Source organism: Argiope bruennichi, chromosome 7 (genome assembly GCF_947563725.1).
Source record: "Argiope bruennichi chromosome 7, qqArgBrue1.1, whole genome shotgun sequence".
Classification (NCBI taxonomy): Eukaryota; Metazoa; Arthropoda; class Arachnida; order Araneae; family Araneidae; genus Argiope; species Argiope bruennichi.
In genome coordinates, this window is record NC_079157.1 from 78,820,414 (window position 1) to 78,846,465 (window position 26,052).

At 29.4% G+C, this 26,052-nt stretch overlaps 1 protein-coding gene across 2 annotated transcripts in view; it reads right to left on the reverse strand.

Annotated features, from left to right (window-relative positions):
• Window positions 1–12,448: 12,448 nt before the first annotated feature.
• Window positions 12,449–26,052, reverse strand: part of LOC129975827 (WD repeat-containing protein 76-like) — a 53,299-nt gene continuing 39,695 nt past the window's right edge. For both annotated transcript variants that reach the window (XM_056089059.1, XM_056089058.1), the window contains 6 exons: window positions 25,287–25,436; window positions 20,927–21,033; window positions 20,748–20,846; window positions 17,912–18,052; window positions 14,119–14,172; window positions 12,449–12,978 (listed from right to left, as the gene is read on the reverse strand). In XM_056089059.1, the coding sequence (XP_055945034.1) occupies window positions 12,723–12,978; window positions 14,119–14,172; window positions 17,912–18,052; window positions 20,748–20,846; window positions 20,927–21,033; window positions 25,287–25,436 (807 nt within the window). In that variant the 3' untranslated portion in view covers window positions 12,449–12,722. The remainder of the gene's footprint in view (window positions 12,979–14,118; window positions 14,173–17,911; window positions 18,053–20,747; window positions 20,847–20,926; window positions 21,034–25,286; window positions 25,437–26,052) is intronic.

Sequence of the window (26,052 nt, forward strand, 5' to 3'; positions counted from 1 at the left end):
CCACAATAACTTGCGATGATGAGTTGCGTTACTCACAACCTGTTCCTACATCACTCCCTTGCCAGTAACGAAGTTACGTTAATTAGAAAAAAATTGAAAATGACATTTGAATTTAATATGAATAGAATGCACTAGAACAACATTTTATGCATCGTCTGTAAAACGCACAGGTCGTTTTATTTTCCTTCCACAACGTGTTTGTGTGGTTAAAGCAGGCAGTTTCTCGTCCTTTATTGAATCACTTAATGCATTCTTATGTTGCATCCTTTCAGTTGAGCCACTTCTTTTGGGTTCACAAGATGCAGGACTGTTAACAGTTGATGGCAATGGAGCATCAGAAATGTCAAAATGTGTTAACTTATAGGCTGGTTTAATTCGATCAATAGAAATATTTACATGTTCACCTTTGATTAATAACGTGAAAAATTTTTGAGTTCGTTGTAATACTAAAAATGGTCCTTCATATGGCGGTTCTAAGGGTTTTTTTACGCGATCAATCCTAAGAAATACGTGAGTAGCTGTATTTAAATCTTGTGGGACAAAAATGTGTTGTTTGCATTTTTGCTTGGGTATTCTTGGTTTTACTAACTGCATCTGTTTTCGCAGATTATCAACAAAAGAATCTGTAATGGACACAGTTTTCGAATCTTCAAAAAACTCACCAGGTAATTTGATAGATTTACCAAATACCATTTCGGCTATTGTAAAACTACAATCGTCTCGAAGAGAAGCTCGTAAACCCATGAGAACCGTAGGCAACGACTCAGTCCATCGAATACAGTTGTGGCATCTAATGGCTGCTTTTAGCGTGCGATGTAGGCGTTCTATCTTTCCATTGCTTTGGGGATGATAAGACGTCGTATGCCGTAATTTTACGCCACAAATGATTGCTAATTTTCTGAATAATTCTGAAGTAAACTGAGTTCCTCGATCCGTAACCACGAGAGAAGGTACTCCAAATCGTGTTATCCAGCATTCGTAAAAAGCTTGTGCAACAACTTCAGCAGTGATCTGTCGTAAAGGAACCACTTCCATCCAAGATGTGTGTCTATCGATGCATGTCAAACAATAGATGTATCCATCCGATGGAGAATACGGCCCAATCAAATCAATATGAATTACACTAAAACGATCATCTGGCGGTTTAAAAGTTCCAAATTCGGATTTTGTATGCCGCGAAATTTTATTTTTTTGGCAATGGAGACATGCTTGTGTCCAGTTACGAACTTCCTGTTTCAGTGAAGACCAAATGAATCGTGATGACATTTCTTTAACTGTTGTACGAATTCCAGGGTGAGATAAACAATGGATTTGTTGAAACATCCGCATACGGAAAGGCTTTGGAATAAAAGGTCTAACCTTTGATGTAGATGTGTCGCACCATAAATATTTTCCGGATGGAAGTTGACACTGCTTAAATTTCAAGGATTTACTGTAAAGTCGCAGTTGTTTCAGTTCGTCATCATCAGTTTGGGCTTCAGCAATTTGATCATAGTCTATAGTTGGCAGGTTAACATTAGCAATTCTCGATAATGTATCTGCGACAATATTTTCCTGACCCTTTACATGACATATATTTGTGGTAAATTGAGAAATATACTGTAAATGTCTCAACTGTCTTGGCGACGCTTTGTCGTTCTTTTGCTTAAAAGCAAAAACTAAAGGTTTATGATCAGTGAAGATTTGGAAATCTCTACCTTCCAAATAATGCTTAAAATGTTTTACGGACAAATAAATAGCCAAAAGTTCACGATCGTACGTCGAATAATTGGTTTGTGCCTCATTTAACTTTTTTGAAAAAAATGCGATAGGTTTCAACCCATCAGGTTCGTGTTGTTGCAAAACTGCTCCTATAGCCAAATCCGATGCGTCTGTGTGAAGAGACAGAGGATAATCGGAATTTGGATATGTCAACATTGCAACTTCTGCTATATCCATTTTGCATTTTTCAAATAATTTTACAGTTGCCTCATTCCAAGGCACTTTTCTCTGATCTTTCTTTTTGGCACCTTTTAAAAATTCATGAAGAGGGGCTTGAGTTGCCGCAGCATTTTTTATGTATGGACGATAGAAGTTTAGCATACCTAAAAATGTACGCAATTTTTGAAGGGTGTTTGGCAATGGATACTCTAATATGGCCTTTACTTTTTCAGGCAGAGGCCTTGATCCTTTAGCCGAAATTTTATAGCCCAAAAATTCTAGTGAATCAACTCCGAAAACTGATTTGCTGACATTTATGCGAAGCCCGTAATCATTTAAGCGTTGAAAAACTATTTTGAGATGTGAACGATGTTCTTCTGGACTAGAAGAGGCAATCAATACATCATCTAAATAAGGAAACACAAAGTCTAAATTTCGAAATACTTCGTGAATAAATCTTTGGAATGTTGCCGGAGCATTCCGCAAACCAAAACTCATTCTGTTAAATTCGTAAAGTCCAAACGGAGTAATAATAGCTGTTTTTTTCTTGTCCTCCTCTGCAACAGGAATATGAAAATAGGCCTTAAAAAGATCAATTTTAGAAAATATGACTTTGTTTGGCAAAATGTGCTGAAAATCTTCGAGTCTAGGAATTGGATATCTATCTGGGAGTGTTTGGTCATTCAACCTTCTGTAGTCCCCGCATGGTCGGAAAGATCCATCTTTCTTCGAGACCATATGCAGTGGACTGGCCCACTCTGATTTAGATGGACGAATAATATTATTGTCCAGCATAAACTTAAATTCCTGTTTGGCAGTTTCTAATTTCTTCGGATCTAATCGTCTTGCCTTAGAGTACACTGGTGGTCCCCTAGTTTCTATGTGGTGTTTTATAGTATGCTTTACATCAGAAATAAAAAAATTAGGTTTTGTAATAGATGGGTACAAATACAATAAATCTGAATATTTACAGGCACTGTACATTGTATTTACACTGACGTTTAAGGCAGGTGCAACTTTACCTTCAGTAGAGAGGTTAGTTATTCCATCAATTAATGTTTTATTCTTAACATCAACTAACAAATGGAAAAGATTTAGGAAATCTGCTCCTAAAATTGGCTGTTTGATATTTGCTATAACAAAAGGCCATTGGAATTCACGACGTAATCCCAAATCAAGGGTTAATACTTTCGTTCCATATGTTTCAATTTCAGTTCCATTTGCAGCATATAATTTATAATCACTAGTTGAAATTTGTTTTGCGGTATTGGGAAAAATGCTAACATCAGCTCCACTGTCCACAAGAAAACGCAAACCCGTTGTTTTGTCAAAGACAAATAAACGGTATTTACGGCAATCTTGATTTACTTCCGCAGCAGAACTCGCCGTTAAGTCTGCTGCTGATGCTAGTTTTCCGAATTTGCATTTTTCCACTCGCAAGGTTTCTTGCATTTATCGGGATGACACTTTGCTCCAAATTTATAATGATAAAAACAGTACTTACCAGCAGGATTAAATCGTTTACGAGACGCGCTGCGCCCCCGATTGTTTTGATTAGCAGCTCTGCTCCTTGAACGACTGCGTTCAAGTTGTAAGCGGTTGATTTTACGCTCTAAAGAAACAATTTGTGAACGTAAACTATTTATTTCACTATCCTGCTGTATATCACCTCTAGATGTAGCATATATTTCCCGATTCGGATGCATTTCTACAATACGGTCAGCCATTTCGGCAAGTTTCCGGATATCTTCATTGCTGACGATTAGGATATTTCGGATGGAATCCGGCATTTTTTGAAGAAATAGAGTTTTCAACACATTATCCGAAATCCCATCTGTCGCCAAACTACGCATTTTTTGAAGTAGTTGAGTTGGCCGTAAATCGCCTAACTCCATTTCTGACACGAGACGCTGAATACGTCTATTTTCGCTTTCTTTAAAGGTATTCAGCAATCTCTCCTTCGCAGCGGTATATTTATTTTCATTAGCATCAGTGACTATATCCCATAAATTTTCAACAAATCTTGGTTCCATCTGCGCAATTAAATAATGAAATTTTGTTTCCTCCGATTTAATACCACTAATGGAAAATTGCGCCTCCACTTGGTAAAACCAAATTTCTGGCTTTTCTGTCCAAAATGGAGGTATTTTTATACTAACCTTGGCTACTTCACCATTAGCTGCAGTTTCCGTTGCACTTAGTTTCGGTTCGTGTTTTTCGCTGGTCGCCATTGCAGTTCTGTTTCCGGGTCACCACTTTATCGGCGTATGACTCTGCTTTTTAATGTGCAGATTGTAAACGCTCGATACATAAAATAAACATTTCTTATTTTAGGATATTACGACCAACGATTTAAAGTATTTTAAAGAAATTAAAATAAAAACACAAACTACGTCAAATCCAAGCAACGGCGAGCATCTCACTCGTTCTATTTATTTTTACAATAATAATCTCGTTGCCAGATGCAACAGCAGAAAAATAGTTTCATTTAACACAAAAATAATATATAAAATATTTTTGATGCAATTACTTCAAAAACAAACATGAACAATTATAACAATTAAACAAATACAAAACATTAATAATTATTTATAATATTTAGTTACGTGTGAACCACAATAACTTGCGATGATGAGTTGCGTTACTCACAACCTGTTCCTACAAACCCATCGGCATGAAATTTAAAAAATCTATTCTCTCTAAAGCATTCGCACACTTTCTTCATGAATATTGTGCAGCATTCAGAACATAGTTCGATATCATGGAAATAGAGTATAATATTTCCTGCTAATATGTTAGCTATTCACCAAATTTTATTTGTTTAACCATTTGCATTTTTCAGTTATTGTCACATTTGCGGATGGCCAAACCCGTGATGGATTTCGCCGAAAATTTGACAAAGATCTATGGACCAAACGGATGTAAGGACCGTATATCAAATCTTATTTGTGAGAATTCGTTTTGAGTTAATTCATTCTAGGAGAGACATGAAGTTTGTCAAATTTATGTTGTTTTCAAAATGTTTTCCTTTGACCTCTAAAAGAGATATAACGTGGAGATACATCAAAAGATCGATTTTATTTATATATATAACTTTTTTTTTGTTAATAATTTTTTTTACCCAAAATTTTAATATGCCACGAACAAAATAAATTTATTTTGATTTGAAATAATTTATTTCATTCGGCATAGTTATTTATACTTTTTTTGAATGTTTGTACGTAATGTTAATTTCGAATTTTATGTATATATTGCCATGATAATTACAATCTACTGTGCTCTCCTTTTCCTATCTTTTAAAATAAAATAGAAATTGATTTTTTTTTTTTTTTTTTTTTACAACGATTAAGGGCTTTCATCAGACAGTTTGAAGAAATGATGAACTAAAACTTGCTTGAAATTATAAACTAAACCGGAGGAAATTTTCATGCAAAACTAAGTAATTTTTTGGTGAAAAGGTATTCATTTCGAATTTTATTTCTGAAGAAATAAACTGAAAAATGGTTATGATAGAAAGGATGATCAGTATAGTTTTTCAAAATTTTAATTTATTCAAATTCAACTGTATCACTGTTATCAAAGGTAAACAACAATAAAAAGCGCGCTAAGTATTTTTTTTTTTTTTTTGCCATTATTTGATCATATTTGCTAGTTTACATAATTCACCAAAAAGTTAATTCTACAGCAGATGTTCTTTTGCATTCTTCCTTATTTACATATTGTATATATTTATTCACAAAGAATTTATTTACATATTCTTTCAAGTATAAATGTAAATAAATATTACAATGTATTAATCATATATAGTAGAATTTATCGTCAAAGCAAAGCTGAAAAGTATCTAAATAAATGATGTATAGGAAAGATAATTAAAATAATTTTTTTTATTTTAATGCAAGTAAGCAAGCAAATTTTAATTTTTAAAACTTTTTGGATTTGATGTATTGACATGATATTAAAATTTATTTAACTCATTACAATGAGCAAAAAAAAATTAATAAATAATTTTAAATTAATTTCAAAAAGGCAAAATTTTACTGATATATATACAGATTACTGCAGTATATTGGGTTATATTAAGTAAAAAAAAAAAAAAAAAAAAGAATCAGATTATATCCAATAGTTAGATTGAGTGAAGATGCATTTTTTTAACCTTTATGGTGGAGAATTCAAGTATTTCATCAAAATTAATTTTGTCTAAAATGTCTTTTTCGATAATAAGGTATGCAATCTCACTTGAGCGATCAGAATGAACTTCGTGATTATGCACATTACACGATAATAATCTATCGCTGATAATATTAATAATAAAAAAGTAAAGTGTGTGTTAGTGCTCTACAGATCTAACTTACAGTCCCCAGATTTAACACATACATACCCTGGAAGGTGGGAATGTACATTTCGGAATAATCTTTTAAAGATTTTAATTAAATAAAAATTAAGTTGAACTTTGGCGTTTTCTATTATAAATTTCAAAAATGTTATTGCACAAAAATAAATTTAATGTCATTTAAAATTTAAAAATATTTTTTGACATTTATTTAATATTTATGCAAATTTTTGCCTACATTTTAGCATATTTTTAAAAAAATATTTCTTACCTAACTTTTAACAACAGATTACATTGTTACTTTGAAATTCAAATCATTTGCTTCATTATTTCACCAAATATTTAATATAATTACTTTTTTCATTGTCGAAAGTTATAGAAAAAGGATTCTATTTAATATCTGTGTAGTTTACAAGACTAACAGAAAAGTGAATTTACAACACTACGAAAGTTAAAAGATAGGTGATCGGACATTAACAGACTAATTTTTTTTAAATGGGAGTGACCCACATGAGCTGTAGTGCCACTGAGTTTAGTTTACTTTGGTCATTAAAGAAATTCATGAAAACAATGGACAGAACATAAATAGGACAATGAAAATAACACGACGAATGTTAGAGAATTTAACGGAATCATGGATATTAAATTATATCTGTGATCTAAACGATTTCAATGAAACTGCATATAACCATTATTCGTCGAATCTAATGATCGCTAAAGGCGACTAGTCTCTATCAATAGAAAAATGAAAGTGTGCGTGTGTGTGAGCGCGCTTTGGTGCTCTACAGGCCAAACCATTAAACTTAGAGCGACCAATCTTGGCATATTTGTACTTTATTTGAAGAATGATAGCGAGCACTTTGGAGAAATGTTTTAAAAATTTTGATTAATTAATAATTAAACAAAATTCGGCGTTTTTTCGCGATAACCTCCAAAAATAAATATTGCATCATATACAATATAATGAAATCATGATATCACATTGAGAATTTACGACAGTGCAGACATGAATGGAAACATAATAAAATGTACGGGATTGTTATTTGATTTAAAAATTACTTATTTCTAAAAATTTACATAAATTGAATAAGATGCCCTTCATTATTTGAATATAATCTCATTTCATATTATCTTATTTTGATTTGGCATAACATTCTTGTTTAGTATTTAAAAGAATGTTAATTCAAAAATTATTTTTTCTGCATCACTTTTAGATTTTGTTTGTCATAAGTAAGTAGTATTCAATAGACATGAAATTCATTCCGATACAAAGCAGTTTCAAAACTTTTCCAAAAATGTCGCTTAAAGCATATCCAGCACGTTATTACAGAATAAATTTATTAGCATCCATGCACAAATGTTAGGCATTTGAATACTCTTAAAAATGAATTCTGCAAATATAGAAAAGTTTTACTACTTTTCTAAAAACTTATTTCTGGGGAAAGAAAAATAAATAAATAAAGCCTTTTAAGTGTGACAAAAATTATGTTTCCTGTTATTAAATTTGTTTTTCTCTATCTGGTTAAATACACTTTTTTAAAAAAAGAATTTACTTGTGTTTTTTGTCTGTCTGCATTTACAAGACTCTCAATGTCCTCTTTCTAAATATGATTATTTGATATAGAAAAGTTACATCTGTTTCTTACGCAAAGTAGAAACTGTGAGCACAATAAAATAGGGAAACACAGCAAAATCAATGGAAAAAAAAGAAGTTTGCTTTGATCTCCTCACGAAGACAAAATATCATACATCTTCATGATATTTGTTCAATATTCTGAATGCCGTGCAGTATCGTAGCAATAGCGTTGGACATTTTATAATAATAGGGCTTTTTCTCAATGAAATCTTTTTTACATGGCACAAAATGAGTAGTATTTTCTATTAAGACATTCTACTGATTCAAAATACGAAGGCCATTTTTTTTTCGGTCCTGAATATTTTCTATAAATCTCGGAAATAGCGAAACTCCACACAATAGGCCATTCTATTCAATAAAATATGTCTATACGTACCCTCATAAAACAACACTATTGCACCAAGCCTTTGGATTGGCGATGGTTTGCTGTCAACAGTTGTTATTCAACAATGATTAATAACATTTATTTCTGTGCCAAGAATGTTAGTTACACATATATAGACAGAAACGTAAGTAAGCTCCCCAGAACACGGATGTTGGTCCTTTGTTTTGTTACCCTGTTAAATTTTAGTGACATATTATTATTATTACTTTAGGAGTCGAATGAGTTTGATTTTCACAAGATGGTTCCTCTCTGACATCTGTTTTAAGGCAATAAAATGAAACTAAAATAAAAGTCAAACTTGACCATTTATAAAGTATGCAACCCTTTGCCATTCATCATCCAGAAAATTACACAGTATTAAGAGTGATGTCACTCACTTCCACCTTGTACGGAATGGATTTATGTACTTGCTTTCTTATTCTATTTGTAAAGCAAAGCTTCGCTTCATGTAACTTCCCCAAAAGCAATTTTCGAAGAGCGTAAGTTTATTGTTATAAGCCCCTGCCAATTCAGAAAGAAAGTGAAAAAAAGTTACCTTTGACTATTACACCCAGAAGAATATCATCCTGTCGAGAAATTTTTGATGAAATAATTTCTCACCACAGAGTCTCTACTTTTTTCACTCCCACTTTTAAGACCAGTTACCCGGTTTTATTGTTCTTATCCAGGATACTTCACATTCGTGTTCTTTTAGTTTAATTATTGTCAACAAGTTCTTTCCAAAGAACGCATTCAAATTCATAGTAATTAAACGAATGAAATGTTTGTTATTAACAGGGAGGCTAAATAAATTCATGATACAATTTGGACATGAATTTCTGCAACTTCTACAGATTTTTCAGACATCAATTTCAGGGAGCTAATTCTTAACAAATTAGGTAAGATATTTTTATACGGCCTAGCATACACTTTTTTTTTTTTACTATTTCACTTTCAGCAAACGTGTGAAAATATTTCCTATATATAATTGAATACATTAAAAGACGCATGTGACGCAACAAGTTTTAAAGCCCATAAAAATTCAGCCTTAAATAATTGTTTTTGTCACTATAAAGTTCTAAATCGGTTTATTTTCGAACACTATATTTGTTGCTTTCAGATTCGAGATGTCATTTTTTCCTGTATTCCGTTCAGATACTAAGTCCAACAATAACTTTTTTGAAGTGGTAAACAGTTCTTGTATGTCTTCCTCTTTTGGCATGACCATTAAGTGCCTGTTTTTCCCATATTACTTAGATTTATTATCTTCTAACAAAGCGAACAGCATGTAAATTTTTAGAAACCATTCAGCAAAAGCAGGATAATTTTTTTTTATCCGTGCAGTTTGTATTAATCATTGTTTAAAAATATTCTCTAATCTACTCTGAATAAGCATACAATTTCTCAAATGATAAACAAACTATTTAATAAACTCATGTATGAGCAGAGCCTGACTAAGGCAGTGGCATTCAGGGTAGTTGCCCCACTCAGGGGGCCCCCCAAATTCAACAGAAAGTTTATTTTACGTTTCCTTCTTTAATGAATTTTTTTCAAAAATATCAGTACAGTGTAAAATCCGTCAGTTTTATATTAGCTTCTTAATCTATCGCATAAACACACACAAAATCGATATTTTATAGATTTATTACGAAAATCTATATTTTGCAAATATAGAGGGGAGCCCCCAAAGAAGTTTTTGCCCCAGGCCCCAATTAGGCTAAGTCAGGAGACTAAATGAGAGGAGAGAGAGAGAGACTAAATTCCACCACAATGTATCCGCAGATTCAATGTTGTTATTCCGGCTAGAAAAATGTATTCTATTCTTTCACACAGTTACAGAAGTCTCGGGCAAGCTCATTAACTGCAATTCGGGAGTCTCATGGAAGAAGAGAAACTGTCTCGCAAATCAAATCTAGATTGAACCTCACAGACAAAGATGGGACAGAGTAGTAAAGCAATGAATTTCACTATTACACAATCGCGAACGGTATCATTTCGTTTTTGGAATCTATGATTACAATATTTTATTCCTTCAATCTTCAAAAATCGTCATTTTTTAGATGGGAAAAAAAAAAAAAAATAACTAAGAAACTTAAATTCCCTTTATTTTTCCAGTTTTTATGAAAATTTTCAAATTTCACTGTATTTTCCAGGTTCTCTTGGTGATGTGGCAACCATGTTACACTTCTCAAATTATCTGCAATTCTCAACTGACTCGGCATTTTAGTTTCCATAACAGGGTAAAGAAATCTCTAGAAAGATATTGTATTTTTGCTTCTAATCAATATATTGCTAAAATTTCAGCAGTTACAGGAATTTTCATTTTTGTTACCAAGCCATTGACCTAGTTTTACATATAGCTTTAATAGATGGTATTTTCTTTACCAAGAGACCAACAGTGCTAGGAAGAAACATAAATTCATAACAATATATCTTAAGATCTCGTCTCATTTATTAAAATCATTTATTATATAATTTGTTTTAAAAAGCTAGTTATAATGCTTTTAATTATCTCTGATACCAATACACTAATAATTTATAAATTTAATCAAATAAAAATTGAAATGCTGAAAAATTCAATTATGATATTAAGAATATTTTAACTGACTAACACTTTAGTATTACTGAAGAAAAAAAAAATCTATACAAATTTTTAAACATAAAACATGCAAATCATTTATAAGAAAAAACACCCATATTACTTTATTTTCATATTACATATATAAACATTAACAGCTGCTTCTCTCTTAACTCTATGTCAACCAATTAACAAAATGAATTTAAAATATGTATATTTCAATAAAATTCTTTAGAATCCTGTTAAAAACGGTACCATAAGAAAATTCCGAAATAAAATTTCTTTCCTACTTACAAAAAAACAACCTTTCAATTGGTTGCAAAATTTATAGATATTGTTACAAATCAATAATATCACTTCCCTGCATAGTTAATTTCATAATGAGAAAGACAGATTTTTTAATGGAGGTTGAATGGATGACATATCAATGCCTTCCACCTTTAGTGAGAAAACTAAAGATTTTAAGAAATACAAAAATTCTGGTAATATCAATCTGCTTATATAGTCTCCCTGTCTTGGAGACTATATAAGCAGATGCTCACATAAGTAAAGTGAATTCTCTTTTGGAATGTTGATTGTAGAAGGAACTCTCTGGCTGTTAGTGCCCACAGTTTTGATTCAGCAATTTGCTATCTATTTTGTTTATTTTTGTACGAGTTGCCTTAGTGTAAACTCCAGATGTGATTTATTATCTATATTTTAAGTTTTTTTGTGGAATATAAAGTTTATTAAGCTTGCTGCAGATATCGTGCACACCACACCCACTGGATAATTTCCATAAAAATTTGAATTAAAAGTTTTTTAAATATCAAATAAAAATTAGTCTAACTTCCACAAGTCGGTTTCTTTCTTTCTTTTTGTATTATTTCAAAAATAAATCAGAGGGGAAATGGAAATGAAAATATCTTGATTTCAAATCTGGTTAATGAGTGAAATATGATTGCTTTGGTTTCAAAACCTCACAAGATCAAATTTTTGTGAAAATGAATTTATCCAAATTCTAATACAATTTTTTTAAAAATGTATTAAAATACCATTTTAAAATCATCGTAAATCAGTTTATTAAATTAGTGTTCTCATTGACCATTCTAAAAATCTCATATCTAATTTGGTAAAAGTTCTCAGTTAAAATAATCATGTTTCCATTTTCCCACCTTGCATGGTTTTGAAATCAAGACGATGATAAGCCAATTGAAACTTGTAAAAAAGTGATACACATGGTCTTCTTAAACAATGCAAAAAAAAAAAAAAAAAAAAAAAAAAGTAATCAATCAGTACAGCAGTGAAAGTAATATATAACTTGCTTTGAAATGAGAAGGTTGATCATTAAATTGGAACACAAAGTTTTAAAAACATATATCTGAACAAGATCAAAAAGAGAGAATTAATTATTCAGAATTTAAACCAATATAAAAACATTTTATTAACTACTACTAAATTTATTATAATCAAGATATCCACATCAATCACATATTTACAAAAGATAAATCAGTGTGTTGCAATCATAGTGTATGACAAGAATGAAATTCATGAAGTGCTTCATAAAAAATATTTAAAAATTAAGCACAAGGAAAAATATCACTAGTGATAAGGCAAATCCTAATGAATTGAGGGAAAAAAAATCAAAATCAATAAATAAGTAGTACATTAAAATATGTAATTTATCTGGTAATTTTCTTATTCAAGGACCATAAATTTTATTACAATAATAAAATTGCATAACAGAAAATACATTAATTTCCTTTTTTTTTAATTCTTAATTTCTAATTCACTAGCAATATATTTCACTATAAAAGACAACATTATTAAGATTCGTATAAAAAAGCAATAAAATAAAATTATTGAGGTGTATGCCATACACACACAACACAATTTAAAATTTTGCATGCAAAATCTATTCAATTTCTGAAAAAATAAAAATGTTTCCTTTAGTGGCACTAGCTAAAATTGGTACAGATGAATGGAATACATTAACAGTTGGAATACCTTCAAGGCATTCACTTGTGAAATTAAAAAAATTGCAAAGTTTATCATCAAAAATTTCTATTCTTCTGGGACTTGAATTACTTCCAACAACAAATACATTATCTGTATTTGGCACCCATGTAGCTTTGAGAGGAGCCCTTCCAACAACTCCTCCATTTTCATGCCTGCAATTGGAGAAATATTTTAAAGGCTAAGTTCTGCAAATTAATATGAGATAAATAGAATGCATATTTCTGAATATACTCAAAGAATGTGTTTTGCTTCAAAGATTTAACTAAAATTCAAAATTAGTGAAAAAGCTGAAAACAAAATCTCTGATTTTCAAGATTGCCACCATTAGGGCTAAAATAACACCATGTAAATAAAATGGATAGGAATTTCCTACCAAAGTCACTATAAAGAAAAAGCCACACATAAACAATAATTTAGTTTTTGATACCAATTCCTGAAAATAATTTTTCTTCTTTTTCTAAATTCATCTCTTGATTTGTATATAATTTGTTATATATGCACTCGTTATATTTTCTCTCCACTTTATTTTTTTCTGTTCGAAAGATGCAGCCAATATAAAAGAATTTTAGTGTATATTTTTAAACACCAAATTTCAAACTATAGGTGATTATGTTAGTGGAAAATTTTAATAATAGCATGGTTGTTTAGCATTTCTCCATAAGTCTTTCCTCCATTTGACACAAAAAACTTATAATAATAATTTTGGAAATAAAAAAAATTTCACAACATAAATAATAACTTATTTTATTTAAAAATAATTTTTTTTCTTCTTACACTTAAGGGAGAAAAAATGTAGAAATAAAAAAAGTACTGTATTTAGTAATATTTAAGAATTTGTTTTTGGCCAGCAACAATACAATACGCACAATTTTTGCATGCTTAGTGGAATCATATATAAACCAATCATTGTAATTAAACTTTTAGAAAGTTTTCCAAAAATTCTCAGTTGGAAATATATGTTAAATAAATATTGTTACAGTAAGCATTGGATATAATTAAATCATAAATTTTGAAATTCTCCGAAAAGAGCAAGCAAAACAAAAGCCAGAAATTAATTAACATATCAAAAGACTAAAATCTTATGATTTAAGCAGATTTTTAAAAATATATTTTTAATAAAAACAGTTTTTTTAAAAAAATTTTTAAATAAAAAACACAATTTTATATATACAATGTAGTTATCAAAGTTTGAGACCTGACAGATTCAATTTTAGCTTGATTAAACAATCTAAAATGCCCTTCAAAAACATTACAACAAATAAAAATTAAAACCAGAACATTAAAGTACTTACTCTATTGATTTCTTCAATGTAAATTCCTCATTTAATGATGAACTGTTAAGAAGGCTGTATGGATGAAAAAACACATTTATAACAAATTCACAAATCTTTTCAATAAGATAAATCATTCATAAGATTTTCATTTTAGTTTGTTCACTCTTACAATTTTACACAACAATAATATTAGGGCGTTTGATGTAAAAAACACCATCCAAGTTATTCATTATAATTTGAAAAGAACAATGTGTCCATTTGAAGTTAATTATTTAACAATTGATTAACTACACGAACTTTTCCAGAAATAAGTCTTCTAATAACAATAATAAATCTAGATAAATTAAACTTGATGCCTCAAATTAAAAACTAAAGTTAAAGTTGCAGATACTAAAACTTCTTTAAATAATGGTTACTTGAAAAGGAAAGTTCAAACAAATTTTTGTAATTTTTAGCTAAATAAAAACAATTAAATTTCATATTACTCCTTTTCAGAAAATTTACAAGGATTACTTTTTTGTAAATGGTAGCGTAATTTTCAATTGCGATCAGATGATGAGGATATAACAATTGGAGCTCCTTTAAATTTTGCAGTATACCAGTGACAGGGTATTTGTTTCTTGACATCAGATTTAATGTGAACCAAACCTAGAGACACAGTAGATTTTTTTTTTATCGGATTCAAGTTTGAAACGTGGAGCCCTCAGCTCTAGAGGCCAAGCCTTTAACAACAGGCTACCATGACACCAGAATGACATGCAAGAATTAAGAATTTTCATTCAGCAACAGAATTTTTAAATGCAAATTTTTTAAAAATTAAATAAGTAAGATAATATCACTTTAAAATATGTTAAATTAAATACAAATAATTTTAAATAAAAACAAACTAAAAGATAATTGTTAAAATTTAATCAATGCAATAAACTGAGAAAAAAATGTTACCTAATCAGCAAAAATTTAGCTACTATTTAAGTGTCTAAAAATAAATTCAGGCAATGAAATGCAAAATAGTCTAGAGATATTCCTCAAAAAATGAATGAGTATATAAACAATTAAATGAGTTATTAGAAATGTTTTAGTTATGAGAAATTATTTGTTTTTATTACACTAAATGTGCAATTAAATAATCAACTGTCATAATATAAGATGCCTAAGGGTTCAAGAAGTAATATTTAGGGAAAAGTTAATGCACATTTGTAAATCAAAATTTGATGCTTCGACCCTCTAATGTTGTTCTAATAATCAAAAAGGTAGGATATACAATATTTCACTTGAATTTTGTAACCTATTTAAAATCTAATCTATAATTAAAATTGTATAATTACTAGATAACCCTCAAATGCATTGAAATTGGAACAATCCTCAAAACAACAACTTAAAATATAGTTTCTTTTTAAATAACATGATTTCTATAAAAGAAACACTTTTATTCACAGAAATAATTTCAATAGAATTTAAAACATAAAGTGAAGAATAAAGCATTAATTTTTCCTAAGATAGGATTTAGTAGCAGTTGAGTATTTTTCATGAGTTGAGTCTTTGGTCCTGATTCAGTAAAACATATTGTTTTGTACTTCATACTTTGTGAGTACATTATTGCCTTCTTAAATTAATTTGACATCTCCTGTAACATCATTCACAACAACTATTTAATCAAATTTTTAAATTCTACTTTTGGGACCTTGCATATTAAAGAAATTTCCTTGAGGAAATTTGTGCTAATATAAAACTTTACAAAGAAAGTTTTTGAGACAGTATTTAAATAAAAGACGAAAACTCATCATTTGTAAAGGAAGAAAAGTTAAGTTGGTGCAGAATGTACCTCTTAGTCGATTTTTTTTTTTTTCCGTTTTGTTCTTATTCTTTATTTTTGTTTACTTCCAGCATAACTTATCTTAACAATGGTTCGAATCATTGTCATCAAATATTTATAGAGCCACAGCTTCAAGAACTAAGTACTCAAGAAGGTTTGAAAATTCTTTAATAGCAGTCCTATTGATTTCTGAATTAATAACCTGATAATTTATCAACTAACACTTAAATATAATGATAAGGAAATGAAATAATGATAAGATGCTTTAATTGATTATGTTAATCAAAACCAGGTTCTATTGTCAGAAGCAAGAAAAGAAAAACACATGAGCAAGAAAAATACATAATCATCTTTAAGAGATCAGATAACTGAAATAGATAAAAAGTGAATATGAAGATAGTTAAGATATGATGAATTTGTCATCCACTTAGTATGATTTACAAATACTGGCAGAGAGAATGATATATAGTTTTCAAAAATCCCCAAAATTATCAATAATCATTTCATTGCTATATCAGTACAGAAAAATGATGTTCAAGAAATCAAAGAATAGTAGAGTGGACATCATCAGGTTACTGCTACTTTATATCACTGCTACCAGTTATATAAATTTTCTTCTCCAGTTTTCTCTTAATCTCTTGAAAACCAGAATGTCTGAACAAAAATTGCACTCATCAATAAGTTGAAAATCTTCTCAAAATGAACTAAAAAAAATTGTGATTAAATTAACTGGCAAGAGAAGTACAAGATAACAATTAAATAATTTTTCTAGAATTGTACAGGGAACATCTAGAATTGTACACATTTAACATGCCGTATCACAGCAAAAGATTTGAATTTTATCAGTTATAACCCATTACTCCACTGTTTGGTAACAAGCCATGACTTGTCTTTATCTTGAAGATATTAGAATATCAAGGACTTGGAACAATTGCTGCTTGCCTTGAAAAGTTATTATAATTTTCAGTCTATTTAGGTTAAATTAATTTCTATGTGTCTCACTTTCTTTTTCCTTTTTGAAATCACTGAAAAGAAGTTTCATTCAATACCAGATTTTTAGCACAACACTCAAAAGTTTTCAGCAGCAACCACCAATATGTAAAATCCATTTCTAAACTTGCACTTTGCACCAATTTAAAACAACACAGAAAACTGCAATATATTCAAATTTATGAAACTGCTGCTGTTATAGTGGTGGTTGAGGATATTTGCTTATAAAAAATTATTCACTGTAATTAACATCATTCTTGATATTAAACCATCAAATTTTCATTCAATTCCTTCATTAAGTCCCCCCCCCCCCCAGCAGCTTCTATTTCAGTGTGCTTTAGAATTCCTTTTTGTGTTTCAATTTTTGGTTTACACTATTCATGAAATTCGGTTATCTTTTTTTAGGTATTGAATCAACAATAAATTATTATCCTTTTTATATATCTGTCCCAAAACATTTGAACAAGCTATCAAAGAGATCATTCCACCTCCTTGAACGGCAAACAACCTAACCCTTTTTACTGGCTAAGCGCCATTGCCCAAATATGCGACATACAAGGTTACAGATAAGAAAATTTTTAGCAGAAGGAAATTCTTAGGAGGAATAAAAGTCACCAGCAATGCAAATCAGCCAGAAAAAAAAAAAAAAAAAAAAAAAAAAAAAAAAAAATTAATCATTTCCCTCCCCCATCTTATATGTAGTTTCTAGTTATTTTTGTGCAAGCCATGAAACATTTGGAGATAAACAACAGTTTTGCCCACAAGATTAAAATTAAAGAATGATTTGAGCTGTAACTATTAGTTCCTGAAAGGCAAAGGGAATTTTTACAGTTCAGAAGTTCAAGTGATTTTTAAGGTGAATTTAAAAAGGTAGATAAAAATGCACACAAGATACATATAAATACTGAGCATACAAAAAGTATCAAAAATATTCAGAAAAACATCACTTTTATAATCAATGATCTATTCAAAATCAAGGACCAAATTTGAATGAATACGAAAAAATACCTTATAGTACTAGACAAAGTCACAAGAATAGAATTTCCTGAAATTGGAGAAAAGTAAGAAGACATCATATTTCCTCCTTTGCAGTTAAAATCAGTCACAGGATTCTTCTGTAGTTTTCGTAAATCCCACAATTTGACAATGCTGAAAAAAAGTTAAAAATTTTAAAAATAATTTTCAGTTTAAAAAACTAATTAAGAAACAATAGTTTTTTAATTAATCAAAAACATAAAATAGTTAGTAGTGAAAATAATGAAAAATACATATATTGTTGTTGCTTATGGCACTTGTCATAGACAAGCCTGCTGATGAATTCAGCAATTTTTAAGCCGACTTTTAGTGTCTCTTGTTTCAGTAGAGCTATCTAGGGCCAAGAATACATCTTAGCTACTCGGTGTCATACCCTTTTTCACAGGGCGGACTTCATTCATACATTTCATTTACTCACCCACAGATTGTAATTTAGACCTGAATCAGAGAACATTAATCTCTGATCCAATACCCCCAGTGGTATTATCTCGGCTTGGAGGACTTTATGGCTACGACAGACTTATACGTGCACCAGCTACCATGTACATGGAGAGCCTTTGGACAGCGGGGTTCGAGCTCGCAACACAAGGGATGCAAATCCAATGCCCTACCAACCAGGCTATCCCAACCCAAAAATACATACTTAATTTGGTATTATTTTCAGCAGTTACTAATAAAATTTTCTACCATTAAATTTTTATTATCAATTTTCTACTTATTAGTCAACTAACCATGTTTGGTGACAAGCTGGTTTCAAAGAAAAACTAATTGTGTTTATTTGATGTTCACAATTCCCTTTATCCACAACCATCAAATTGTGACAGGCATGAAAGCTGAGTTGTTTTAATTTTATATCAGTTTTGTTCATTATTTACATAAATCATTCTGGTGAAGTGAAGTTCCATGACGCAATATTGCTATTAAAACATTTTTTTTTTTTTTTTTGCTGTAGTGCACTAACTTATTCCTTATGTAAATAATACATGATTAAACATATTCCTTCTACCTTAATGTTCAACAATAAAAGAAAATCTGATGAAATATTTGATAAAAATAGCTTGGATTTCATAGCAGCAAAGTTTAAAAGTATGCAAAATGGCTATAAAAACTGTAAAACAACTAAACTTGCATTATTTTTCTGACACATGGCTACTAATCATAATAGTTTCCAGGCTACCTCCATACTCAGAATCCCTTATTTGTACAATATATACTATTAAAAACATTTTTATATTAAATAACTCATACTTTTGATGAAACTTAATTTTAAAAAAATGGAATGAACATTTCCAAAAAATTATTACAACAGTATATTACATTTCTTATACGGAATAAAATACTGGAAATTTTAACAAAACACTTTCTCTAATCAAAAACTTATGGTTTTATAATGAATAAAATCAATTTATTATTACAAATAATGTTAGATATTAGATACCAATTTAATTATAATAACTCAAGTAACAAATAATAATTACTTAACTATTATAATTAAAATGCAACAAAATTACAAAAACAATAAATTAATTTCAAAATTAAGTATTAGAGTTATAATGAAAAAAAAAAAAATACTTGGTTTAAAACAAACAGTTCTGCTTTGTGTGAATTAAAGTTTTAAAACATTTTTTTTCAAGAATTAAATTTTGAGGCTTGCAGGGTTTTTTTTGGCTTAGTTTTTAATTATTTGAAATTTCTAATATACTTTAAGTGGTACATACCCACCCACCAAAGATCAATGCCAAATTTGGTAACTCTATAAGTCCAATAGTTTATCCTGTTATAGAGAAAGGCATATTTTTCTTCATTATTAGCAGACACTAGTATAATATTCAACACTTACCTATTTTTTCGCCCTTTGCTAAACTTAACAGAGGAAAGCCAGACAAATAACATATTGTTTATTAATCTTATTGTGTGATGGATACTCAAATTCCAAAATAAATTTAAAAATTTTGTATTAAGTCAATTATATTATTAAATATTTTAAATTGGATGATAACAACCCCATTTACAAAATTACCTCAGCTATTCCAAACAAATATCCATACATATCTTAGAAAGAATTATTTTTCACAGTTAGTTATACAACCATGTTTATATAATAAAATAATATAACCATGTTTTTGATTTGAAAGGTTCAAACACATGAATCCAATTTCAAGATAATTGCTACATTCCAAAAATGGTACATATCAAAACTATTGTAGTCACATTAAATTTCAAATCAATAATCCATTTTTTAAAAGTTGTTAATCAACTAACTCTCATTTCAGATAGAACAATGAGTTGTGGTAGATTAAGCCTGCTTAAGTAAGATTTTAGCCTGCATATTACTGAATATTTAGCCTGAATTTTCTTACAATTTCCATCAAAATCGAATGAATTTTTGAATTTCAAATTCAGTTTAAATATTTAAAAATGAATAAATATTTTTTTAAAAAATTAAATTTACCAAAACTTTATCATAAATAATTTCAATTTATGGTGAATTACTACTTTCTAAAAGTTCATTTTTGTATTTTGTAATAGGACTTTAAAACTGTAATAGATTACATTATTTATACAAAATGATGAATATTAATGGTTAAGATTATGCATTACATGATTATTAAAACTAAATATAATTTATTACTAGAAGTAATAGGTAATTTTTTTTTCCTTTATTGTTTGAAATTCAATAAGTTTCAATTTTTTTTCTATGAATTGCTTGCTATTGCTACTACCCATTATTAGGAACCACAAATTTAATGGCATAATTGGAACCATAGAATACATGAAAAGAAGAATAAAAAAAGAATTCACATCTCACCCTTTTTTATGACTTGATAAGAAATAATTCTTGTTAACAGGGTGCAAACTGACTGTTTTTACATCTTCACAACATTCATGTCTTTTCTCAAATGTTTTACTAGAAAAGAAATAATTTTTTCAAAACTTTTACAGTAAGTACAATATAAAAGTATATAAAATGAATGAGAAAATAGTTACCTGGGTGAACGGATATCAATAACAGAAACATATTTAATTCCATTAGATACAAGACATGAAGTCGCAGACAAAATATCAAAATGGTTAACACTTTCAGCTTCAAAAACCTAAAAGTTAAAAATATTAACAAAGCATGAAAATAATCTAAAGTAATAAAAAAAAATTAAAAATTTTAGATAAAAATATATATGTATAGGATATAGTCAATTAATTTACTGTTAATTAAAATGATGGTTTACAAAAATATAAGATAAAGTAAGTATCTTAGAATGCATCAAGCTGTTTTTTTGCAGTTAAAAATAATGATGTTTATTTTTTAAAAACTATACATTACTACTAAAACTAATAATTAATTTATGCAAAAGCCCCTCTTCTCAAAACAGTTCTTTCCACACTAATATGCAATGAATACGTGCTTCCTCAACTAAAAATATCCTGCATTCTCCCCATCCCTCCAGTATTTTTAGAGCAGTTGATTCAGAACTGTGATCCTACCTTCACGGTCCACACTTTTGTATGCGAGACAAGCCCTTCCCACTCCAGGAGCCCATGATGACATATATGCAATTTCAATTTGGAATGTTTTATTTAAATTTTTAAATGGCACTAGATGGTGGTTGAATTCCATTATAATTCCGAATAATGTTTCACAGAACATTTACCTTCAATATGCTCATTTGGTTCTGATATTTTTAAAAAAAATTTGATTTGGGTTTTTAAATATATAAACAATTACACTTTTTCGGCTCTCTAGAGAGGAATGGGCATTTAAAGGACCTTGACTGACTGTGCTCTGTGTTTACATTTATATTTTGACTAAGATAGATAAAAGATTACTTATTGGTTTATGTGGCTGTAGATTTATCATTTGTAAATTTTTGGTCAGTTTTATTTTAGTCCCTATAGTGAAAAGAGCAAAATATTTAAGAGAGTGAGATTTCTAAATTGATAAATGAATCAGACAGTGAAACAGAGGAAAGTGATTTTTCGAATATAAGCGGCAGTTAATCTGACTATTCAGATGACACTGAGATAATCGATTATGGGGATAATAGTGCGGACAATTTAAATATGTATGATTTGCAAAAAGACATAAAAGTTTGGAGTTTTCTGGATATAGTGGTATCTACATAAATAGTCTAGAGCCAGTTGAAGAATTAGATTTTTTAAATTTGTTTTTCGCAGATGAAATTATAGTTGATAAAACAAGTTGACAATCCTTTACGATTAACTAGGCTTCATTTTCCAAAATTATATGTTGATGCAAACAGTAAAAAGTCAAGACAATGTGTAGTATGCCAAAAAAAAAGTTTTTTAAAGGAAGGGGGGAGGAAGTTATCTCATTATGAATGTAAAAATTGCAACGTAGGGATTTGCCCTGAACAATGTTTTGAAATGTATCATAAGCTTCAAAAATTTTAGATACAATAAAGTAATTTTTTTATATTAAGTTTTCTAATATATACAGTGGTGGCCAAAATCGTGGACACTTTTGAATTTTTATGTTTTGTTTTCTAAATTTGTATGTTTATTGAAAATGTAAAGTTTCACAAAATGCAAACTATTATATGTCATTTTAAAGAGAATTTAATACAAAAAGTAAAATTCAAATATTTACAATATTAAAAAAGTTGAGCAGCAATAATTATCAAGATACCTCAGATGCTGATGACTGCAGTGAGTTATCAGTACTTAGTAGGACAACATTTATTTCTTATTACAGCTTAACACTGATGTTTTATTGAACTGACGAGAGTTTTCAGTTCTTCCTTCGTTACTGCATGATGCCAGGAAACAATTATAGCCACAATTAATTCCCTTTTATTTGATGAACGCTTCATATGTACAAGAGTTTTCAAACGATGCCATAAGTTTTCAATACTTTTGAGGTCAGGACTGTTTCCTGGCCGTGATAACAATTCACTGCTCTTTGTACTGAACCACACTATTGATATTTTTGCTGTATGACAAGAAGCTGAATCCTGCTGAAAAATTAACAATGCTTTGTAGGGAAAGAGATCACTGATCGAAGGTGTAAGGTTTGGTTCTTCAGTAGTGTCAATGTATTTTCTTGCACTTAATGACCCATCAATAACATGAAAAAGATCAATACTGTCTGCTGACATGCATGACCAAATCATCATACTAAATGTGTTCTTCATAGTTGCCTGAATGCAGTCAGGATGTAGCTCTTCACCAATTCTGTGTCTTACATATTTTTGCCATCACTACCGAATAATAATATCTTTGTTTCATCACTTCGTATAACTTGTGACTACTGACTATCTGTCCAATTAATGCTTTCATTTATCCATTGTGCTCTTTTTATATGCTTCTGTAAATTGAGATAAGGATTTTTTCATTGAATTCTACCTCATATTGCAACATCTAATAATCTCCTCCTGTTTTACAAACTCAGGTTCTGCAAAGAAATCTTTGCGACGTTTATTGAAACAAAAATCTTTATTAACAGAACAGCACAGAGATACACATAAAAAGACACACAGTTTTAAAGAGAGAGATACATATATACTCTAATTCTACATATGACATCATTTTGTGATGTAATTAGGAACCAATCCATGACCGGCTCACATGACATCGCTTTAATCCTTACGTCACAGTTTGAGGCCACATGCGTGATCAGGGAAAGTTCAAGGATAAATAAATGGAGTTGCAACATCCTGATTGTTCTTGAACTGACATAAATGCAGCATCATTCAACTAACTTCTGGTGGCTGTTGATGACATTCTTCTATCTTGGAAACATAGTCTTTTTATTTTTCAGTCATCAACAGATGCGGTGCACCTTTTTCAGCCACTTCCTGCTTTGTTTTTTATTGAATTTGTCTCCTTTTATTGTAAACAAAACGGATGTAATTACTGAACCACCCAATTGTCTTGCAATTTCAGCATAAGAAAGCATGCATTCATGTAACACAATAATCTTAGTTCTCTTCCTAGGTGTCCAATCTATTCTTTTATTTGACTAAATATTAGAAATATTTTCAAAAATTCCAAATATACATTAAAAAGTTTAACAAAATTTCCAACTTGCAATTTCATTACCTAAAAAACACTCTTCCTTCTATAGAAAAAACACACAATAATGACTTGTTCCAACTTTAAATATGATGTTAGCTTCTGCTAGCAGTTATTAACATTTGATTGTTTCCAGAACAATAGTAATTTGTCAGAAAAATTAGAAATTACTATCCACTTCACCATTGTATTTGTTATACAGGTTAAAGAATAACTTTTTTTGTATTGCAAATATTAGAATTTTGCTTTTTGTAATGAAATCAGCATTAAATTCTCTTTAAAATGATATGTAATAGTTTGCATTAAAAAACATAACGATTTTCAAAAGTGTTCACACTTTGACCACCACTGTATATATAAAAAAAATGTTTTGAATATTTGTAAGCAAATGTACGTCATTTTCTGAGAGTATATATTATACATACTTTTTTTTTTTTATTAAAATGTTACTCTAATAAATGTTTCTGTAATTTATTTCATTTTCATTAAACTTTGCAATTGTTTTTTTAAAATATCTCGACATTTCTATAACAGCATATTCAGATACTATCATATCAGATACTATCATTTCAGCGTATTTAATTGCAATAATGATTTTCTATCAATTTTTAAATAAAATTAGGTTTATTAGCTGAAAAAAATCGCCTGGGTCTATAAGTGCATACACTCTTGGAACACGCGGGTTTGGGGAAATGCTTCTTTCTCCTTTCACTGGTGATGAACTGGTTAAATCTTTTTGAAGGGAAAAAAGTTTGCCTTTGTAAAATTAAAATCCGATTTTGAAGTTAAATTATCATACCTAATTGGGCCATTAATTACCTTATTACATCAATATAAAAATGTTTAAACTCAATTCATATATTTAAAATGCATAGGAAAACATATAAAATGGGATTTCAGAGAAACTAATGCTCAGCTTATTTCTGCAGAAGCCATAATGTCACCCATTATAAATTATTCATCTGAAAGAATGTTAAAAGTTTATTCATTTAATACAATAATCAAACCAAGAATTATCAGCTCTTTTGTAAAAGAAAGTTTTATCAATAACTTAATCTTTGAACTTCTATTCCCTAGTTTATTCTACTTCAAAGGTTTGAAAATTATTCTACCATAATCAAATATAAAGACTGACAAAAATTTGATTAACAGATAATAATAAAGATGTCTGTAGTGAATATATTAAGCATCTTCTTTTGTCTCAACAAACTGAATATTTGATAAATTACAAAAAGGAAATTGGGTAAAGATTGGGTAACAAAATTGGGTACAGATATAAAATTTCACATCAAAAGAATCCATTAAAAAAAACCCATACCTGATAAAAGACCTTTTTCTCAAAATCTCCATAACGCATTGTGCCATCAATACTTGAAGAAATTAAAACATTAGGAAAATAAGGGCTGAACTTTAGATTGCTGACCCTTTGACGATGAGGTTGGAATATACAAACATTAGAATCCATATTCTAAAAATTAACATGCGTTTAAAAGTCAATGTTTAAATAAATAATAATAATAAAAAAAATAACCGCAAATTCACAAATAAAATTACAATAATGAATGATTTATGTATAAAAAAACACATGAAAACCAGAAAAATATATTTGCTTACAAAGTAATATTAAGACAATATTAAGACTTACAAAAAAATTTTCCTTATTTTTTTGTTACATTTTCACATAATTTAATGCAATATGTATTTAAAAGCTTAACGAATAATAGAAAATGGCAAAATAATATACATAAATAAGGTAATCATAAATAATAAGGGGAAAAAAATCAAATATCAGCATTAGTATCCAGCAAGAGAACTGATTTTGATTATCAAGGCTACAAAAAACAACAAATTTGAAAATAAATTGTTCACTTTCTTTTAAAAACAATAATGTATTGCTTAAGCTATATGTGGAGATTTGAGAATCTTGAAAATAGTTCAAATGAAGAACAATGCACCTCAGTCAACTCCCAACTTGGGAAACTTCCACTAGTATGAGAATAGATGAAATTTTTGAAACATGGCTTAAGTAAAATTTCACAATTTCTGATAACTCATTATACATTAACTATACATTACAATGCTTC